Source organism: Trematomus bernacchii, unplaced genomic scaffold (assembly GCF_902827165.1).
Source record: "Trematomus bernacchii unplaced genomic scaffold, fTreBer1.1, whole genome shotgun sequence".
Taxonomy (NCBI): domain Eukaryota; kingdom Metazoa; phylum Chordata; class Actinopteri; order Perciformes; family Nototheniidae; genus Trematomus; species Trematomus bernacchii.
In genome coordinates, this window is record NW_022987771.1 from 3,353,945 (window position 1) to 3,361,634 (window position 7,690).

Below are 7,690 nucleotides of genomic sequence, written 5' to 3' on the forward strand. Positions count from 1 at the left end.
GGCGTTGTGCAGCCTACGTGCTTGTCTGCGAATGCGTTTCAGGTGTAGCGAGCACGACAAGGTGGAAACCTGCACGGTGTAGGTTTCGGAAATAAAAGTGCCAATCTGCGAACAGAGAAGGCAAGCCTATTATCCCGGTGTGATTATAATGCAGACAGATAGACGACAGGTAGGCAGAGTGGATAAGAGCGTTAGCTTGTGATGAGCTGACAACAGAGACAATCTCCCTCCTAAACTGGAGAGATAAGGTTGTCAGCTGCAGCTCTGACACACACACATATAATGTTGACAGTCAGATAGATGGTATAACAACTACAAAAACACACTTTCAAGATTTCTGTCTGTTTGTGTTTGTGCGTTTCTTCATGCATGTGCACGTTACACTGTGAAAGGATTAGTATGTGTATGTCAGAGACAGAGGGAGAGGCAACCACACAAAGATAAACGAGGAAGTGTGAATACATTAAGTACACTGTGTAGATATTGTTTGTGGACCTTTCAGCTCAAGGAAATCCTTGTTTCAACATTCGGTCGTGGCTGGAATGTAGCCTGCGAGGCTCTTTTTAAGTGTTTGGGTCTAAATGCCATGTCGACTACACCCCATGAAACTGTCTTAATCCACTCTTTTTCCCCCTGGTTTTATTACTGCTGGAGAAAACACTAGGGGTAAAGCAGAGCCCCAGCCTCAGGCCTCTATTCCCATTCCACACACCCCATAAGTCAGTCACAGATAATTAAATAGGAGTTATTTACACTCGTTTTCCCTCCTCTGCCTGTCTGGTGCTTTTATCATTTCTCTCTCCTTCTCTTTGTACAGTGCTGCACGCAGCCAGGCCTTGTCAAAGTCTGGCTGACACCAGTGAAGGCCTGTAGAAGTATAATAAGATGAAAAAAGACTCTTATGAGCTCACATCAATGTCAGCCCCTCATTAAACAATCACACAGAGCATCTACGCAACGCTAATCCTCGTGTGTGCCACAAAACACCTCAGCACTCCCAAACAGAGCCGAAGACAAACGAGCAGATGAGGATTCGCTTGAGCCAGGGTTTGAAGAATTCAGCTGCCTAATGTCAGCGTTATATATTGACTCTGGAGCTTTTCAACACAGGGATGAATTAGCCCCCGCCACAGAGCTTTGGCGTCCATTACAGGCCTCAACGGCTCCATAAATCACAGGATCACAGGGGCATGTGGGGTCCACCTCGGCCCCTATCAGCCCCATCCTGGGGGTTTTGTTTGGCTGCTGCTCCAGCCAAACCCACTGCTTTGATACAGCCATGGAAATGTCCCGAGGGCCAGCGGGACCTGGCCATGCTGAGAAGCCTCTTTAACGGGGAAAGCTGTCCTCTTAAAATATCCACAACAGGAAACAGCCATCAGTCATCGACACGCCAAAACAGCTGTTACCAGCCTACATCAAGGGCGCACATGAAAGGAGCTGCTCCCTGTTGTTTGAGCCCTCCCTTGTTTCATTCTCTCGCTGCCTTTGTCTGGCTTTTCCCAATGCCCTCCTCTTTGGTCTCCTTTTAAACACCCCCCCCTCACTCTTCCTTATGCAACTCCACCCACGCTGACTTACCCACTCACCCTTTTAACAAGTGGATGACTGTGTGATAAACAAGAGCGCCATCGGAAATGTCAAAACTTAACTAGCGTTGTAAAGAAATGTTTGAAATCCTGTTTAAGCTCTCGGTGTTACCTTTAAATCTCACAGTTGTTACACGTCACCTGTTTATATGTCTCGGCCCGAGGTGCTGACAGACATTTTTAAACAAACAGGCGGATTCAACAGAAGATTGTAGCGCACTTAGCTCGCCGGTGCGCGCGTCTACGTTCCCATATTCCTAGATCTCCGCAGGTCATTGAAGCGTGAGTGGCAGAGCGCGGGTGATGAGTGACGGCTAAGCCTAATGATGACAGGTCAAACAGTGACGCTGTTGAAAGATGCCAACGTGACTTCATCCTCCTCTCAGCTGCAGCCATCATAACCAAGAAGCAAGCGGATGGAAGTACAGTCTGATAAAGCTTGCTTGTGTTGGGAGATGTAAACAAGTTTACCTATTAAAGCTCAGAAGAAAGGCTTGTTCTGGTTTTCTATAGCCAATAATCAATGATCTATGACATACTTTGAAAACACTGCACAGTGTTGTAATATTTTGGATTTTGGATCATGCCATCTGATGATCTGAAGCAGGGTGGAAATCCCCCTAAAGCAAAGCTAGTTGGTCTTCATGGAACATTTAATGAAGTTATTTGGTTTCCCAAACCAACAATAAAGTGGTTAACATACCAGAAATGATCGAAGACAGTAGGGTTATTTTGGAATATAAGAAAAGATGTTGGGATATTTTGCTTCAACATGGCTTCTTTCAGACTGGTTACAAGATAACATCAAAAATAAATGTTCAGGTGTTTACAATACTAACTTTGTCTATCTGCGTCAGTAGATTTCGTCTTAATTCACATTTCATAAAACTTGTAATTGTTGAGATATAATTATAGCCTGATTTTATATAACTGTGCATTCCTGAAAACATGGCAAAACATTTTTTTTAATAACATAATGCCTCAAGATCTTTACTTCACTTTTGAAAAAAATAATGGTCTCAATGTTATTATTCAAATGGGGACGTTCGATGGAGATATCTGATAACATTTTTAACCTATTCAGCTGTTTCTTCACCTATTTACAAATCAATTGGGAATACAGTTCTCCATGGTTCACCCATACTTGGCATATTAGTCTTTTACACATAGTGTATCATCTCAAATGTTGGATACAGTATTTTGCATGGTGCTCATGGAGGTCAGTGACACAGATTTCCATGCTTACAGTACACACAGCCCCGGTATGAGGGTGAGGCCAGGAATACAAACCTCGCCCCCTCCCCTTTTTCCCGCCCCTGCTTATAGATGCGGGAACTTGTGATTGGACGGCAGCTCTTTGCTCTTAAAGCCCTCCCCTCCCGTCGTTAGTATGTGGAGGAAGTGAGGCACTGCAGAGGGACACAGAAACACACGCCGAAGGACTGTCACACACCAACCTCTGCGGGATATTCCTTCACTTGCACTCCGTAATATTCTTCACGAGCAGCGACTTCATATGGTGTTTTTTTCCTCTCTTTACCAACACTGGATTTATTTAGGAGTATTTAGACATTGAAGAGCCCGATAGAGGATGACATTTGGGCAATTTATTGTTCTTTAGAGACAGCTTTGGGTCTGACACGGAGGACGCGCACTGCTGCGTATATGCCCTTCCGGATTACCGCACTCTTTTCTGTTTAATTTATCATCATGAAAGGTGCTGGTGATTGATTTTTTTACCCTGCGTCCACTCGTTATATGCCAACGTTCCTCTCCGAGCCCCGATCCAGATGAGAGATCCCCCCGGTGGACCTGAACCGCTTTTACGCAGACAGTCCCCGGAGCTCAGCAGGGATCATCACCGGACAGGAGCGTGCGTTTTACCTGCTTCTTGTCCTCCTACGGATCCCTTTCGTCAAGCTAAAAGGCTTCCCATCCGGATCGTAAAGATGTTGACGGCGCACAGCGGCCACTTGCTGCACCCGGAGTATCTCCAGCCACTCACATCCGCACCAGTCAGTATTGAAGTAAGTTTAAAAGAACAAATTAGATGCTCTTACAGATCTGTTATTATATTCTGATGTTGTTTTTCCTTCTAATAATGATCTGATAATATGTAATGCACGGCGTAGCTTGTTACGAGTCTTATTCTGACAAATATGCCAGCATATGCGCCATTTTACGCACAGCGATCTGTTGGCAAGTTCGCCAGGCACCAGACTTCAGTAATGTAGAATTATTACATGTACACGATTATTGTTTAAAAGTAATATAACTGGTTTATTTTTTATTAATAATTTATAATTACGCGTTTCATTTTCCAAATTGTAATGGGATCCATTTATTTTTCTCTATCTTTCTTGAACTTTGACTAAGGCTACTTCTTGTGACTTTGTCTATTCATCCAATATATTAATACAACATTTAAAGCTGATGTGGACTATGCTGAGGTCTCTATATATTTTTTTATTTAGCACATGAGAAATGTATAAAAGACAGGGATTCATAAAACAAAGATGAAGAATATAGTTATATCACCAGTGGTGGGAAATATACTTTAACACCGTAAGAAACTATATTTACTTTAATTTCTGAATATAATTATAATCAAGTGGATATGCCTTATGATCCTTAAAATCAAAGCAAACAGTTTGTTCACCCTCTTGCTCTCTTTTTTTCCTCCTCAGTTGGATGCCAAGAAGAGTCCTTTGGCTCTGCTGGCCCAGACCTGCTCTCAAATTGGCAAACCAGACCCCCCCTCCTCTTCCAAGCTGGCCTCCCTTTCCTCAGGCAGTCTGGGAGACAAGGAATCCTCGAGTAGATCTTCAAAGTCTGGAGATCATCACCAGGATGACAAGTCCAGCTTCAAGCCTTACGCCAAGTCATCCGGCGACTGTCGGAAAGATGCCCTGACAAAGGGGTCTTCGGATAAAGCCGCTTTTAGGGTGCCGAGTGGCAGCTCCAGCAGTGGCGCTGCTTCATGTTCGTCTTTTCCTCCCCATTCCCGGTCCCCCAGCTCCAGCCCTCCTCCCCTGCACAAACAGAGCCATTCCCCGACCACACAGTCACACTCCCAGGCCCCGCACACGGACAAGGACAACAAATCGGGGAGCTCAGAGCAGACAAACTCGGACAGTAATGGCAGCAAAAAAGACTCAGATGCAGCTAAGTCGGGGATGGATGGGGCACAGTTAGCCAACTCCAGCCACGTACGGGCCAGCGCCAACTCCAGCAACGCCAGCTCTGCCAGCAGCCCGCGGCCGGAGAGCAAGGCGGACCCCCAGGCCTCCTCGCAGTCGGGCCTGAGTTCCGGCCACATCGCCCCCGTCTCCCCTTTCAAACCCGGACATTCTGTCTATCCTTTGCCCCCTGCCTCCATGGGCTACCACGGCTCCATCGTGGGGGCCTACGCTGGCTACCCCTCCCAGTTTGTGCCTGGTTTGGATCACACAAAGTCTGGTTTGGGGTTTCCGGGAAAGCACCCCAGCTCCAGCCCTCTCACTGGAGCGTCCCCTCCGTCCCTGATGCAGGGTCTATGTCGGGACCCGTACTGTCTGACTTACTCCAACGCCCCCCACCTCGGAGGAAGCAACTGCTCCCCCTGCGTCCACGACCCGTCCAGCCTTAAGGCCGGTTTCCCCCTGGTTTACCCCTCCCACCACCTCCACTCCCTGCACCCCAGCTCCTTGTCTTCCAGCACGGCCGCCTCCATGTCCCATCCCCTCTACACCTACGGCTTCATGATGCCCAACGAGCCCCAGCCTCACGCCTGCAACTGGGTGTCCGTCGGGGGTCCATGTGACAAGAGATTCTCCACGTCAGAGGAGCTCCTCGCCCACCTGCGCACCCACACCTCCCTGCACGGGATGGTGGACAGTAAGCTGTTGTCGGGATACCCTTCATCGATGTCGACGGCCTCTTGCCACCTCCACCTGCCCCATCAGGGCAGCCCGGGGTCCATTCCCGGCTCCTTCTCCCTCAGAGGCTCCCCTGGTTTAAGCCTGGCTCGCTACCACCCGTACAGCAAATCCCACATGCCCGGAGCACCAGGACTTCCTATGCCGTCCATCCCCTCCTCAGCGTATTACTCCCCCTACGCCCTCTACAGCCAGAGACTGGCCTCAGCCTCCGCCCTGGGATACCAGTGATATCAGAAATAGTGTTGACACCCACAGACTGCAGGCACCAGTTTGGACTCTCCACAAGATGGATGCCCGAGGTGTCAGCACCAGCACCTGCCAGGAACACCACCTGTTTTAGCCTCAGGATTGTGCATCCGAAGGCGAAAGGCCCTTTGACGGATTGTCTGCAGAACTCAACAGACTTTCGTGATTAACATGGCGGGACACAGAGCTTGAAAATGATGGAAAAGTGGGATTATTACAAGAGTCTTGATTTTGTTTTTTGTTTTTTCTATATCTTGTCTCCCAGAACTGAAAGTCTGTATTTATTTTTCACTCAAAGCGCTTGGTATTCAACTCTAAGGGGGAAATGTTGCTGTCCAAATAAATTGTTCTGACATATTCTAACTGAAAAAGATTTAAGTATAGTATCCTTATGCCTATCATACACTCTAAAAATAAAAACCTTGCACCATGATGAAGATGGACTGTGAAGCTTTATTCTGGGGACTTCTTTTTATCTCCTCTCCTCTCTGCTGTTGTTTTTTTTTCCTGCATCTCATTCAGACTCTGGAGAATTGCATGTCCGTGAGAATTATCTTGAACAATGCCATTATTTTTATTTGTATATATGCAAAGATGTAATATTTTTTCAAGCTTACTTGGGGTCACTGATGCAAATGGTACAAAAATAAGACAAAATGACATAAATAAAACAATTAATGATGGCTGTGCTATCAAAACAACAGAATAAAGGTCTTATTTTGTTAAATAAATGATCAATGATTGCATTTATCTTGTTTTTTTCCTCATTCTTCGCTATATATAGTAGCTTTTGTCATGACGATGGAGTAAATCTTGCTGCACTGCACTTATCTAGGTCTATCTATCATTACGGCAGTTACTGCCACGCTATATGTGGCTATGTGTAATAACTCATGGCTCATAACAGTTGACAGGGCTGTCCCAAGGAGGGCAGCCCGGGTCACATTAACCCTGTTAGCTCGTCTCTGAGGACTTCCAACCCTCCTCCGCTCTCCATCACCCACATTGCTTTTGTTGTTGCGAGTGCAGCTTTTAATTGCTGATTCTTGTTTGTGGGGCCTGAAAACAGCCTCCTCAGCAGAGTGCAGTGGCCACTGGGTCACTGGGACTTCAATAATGACCTGAGGGAGGTGTCCACCCAGGACCTCCTCGTGCTCTGACGGATTGGTCTGCAACACAAAGGCCAGAGCTGACAATGGGGAGGCGGGTTAATAGAGAAATATTCATCAAAGTCACTGACATCTCCCCTGAGGAGAGCAGGCTCTCTTTACAGAAAACCACAAACAGGGCGTCCTCATGCGAAGAGCCATTTTCTTCCTTGCCGTGATTTTTAGTGCAGTCAGCATCTCGGGCAGTTAGATACTAATCCAAGGGGAAGGAGTCGGTCTATCTTAAAGCCACAGCACTGCCATTAGAGTGCCTCGGCCTCGATAATGCGTCCGTGTCTCCACTCTATTTGGCTGTCAGGTTGTAGGTGGCGCAGAGTGAAGAGGCTGCAGTCTCCAAGGCGGCTATTGACCCCGACTCCCAGACTCCTCTACTCTCGCGCTTCATTAGCACTCCAGACAGGGAAAGGCGAGCACAGGTGTCACTTGACAGCACCATTAACAAAATGGATGACCCTCCAAAACCACATCCAGCCCCTGACACACAGGCAAGGTCACGGCGCCCTGATCACCGCTGTGGGGATCTCTGTGGGACTATGCACTTATTTTTCTTCTTTAGAAAGTGGAGCCTTGCACTTCTCTGAATTGGACTGACTTACATTGCTGTTGCAGAGCTTATAAAGTAACCTAGACAAAATAGGTCAAGGATATCTGGTTTTATTGCTGTTTTTCACTTTAGTGCAACATATTTATTTGTAACTTGCAGCAAAGAGAGATGCACTGGATTGCGTTGCCCCCTATAGTTTTGTTGGTGAAGCACAGATGAAAT

The 7,690-nt window shown here is 46.9% G+C and overlaps 1 protein-coding gene across 1 annotated transcript; it reads left to right on the top strand.

Moving 5' to 3' along the window:
- Positions 1–2,999: 2,999 nt before the first annotated feature.
- Positions 3,000–6,188, top strand: znf703 (zinc finger protein 703). The gene is made up of 2 exons (XM_034148778.1): positions 3,000–3,616; positions 4,277–6,188. The coding sequence occupies exons 1-2, from the start codon at positions 3,380–3,382 to the stop codon at positions 5,735–5,737; spliced, it is 1,698 nt and encodes a 565-aa protein (XP_034004669.1). The 5' UTR covers positions 3,000–3,379; the 3' UTR covers positions 5,738–6,188.
- Positions 6,189–7,690: the final 1,502 nt, after the last annotated feature.

Coding starts and splice junctions, on each gene's coding strand:
- znf703 (XM_034148778.1), top strand. CDS start 3,380: ATGAGAGATCCCCCCGGTGGACCTGAACCGCTTTTACGCAGACAGTCC. Junction 3,617..4,276: donor CCGCACCAGTCAGTATTGAA/GTAAGTTTAAAA, acceptor TTTCCTCCTCAG/TTGGATGCCAAGAAGAGTCC.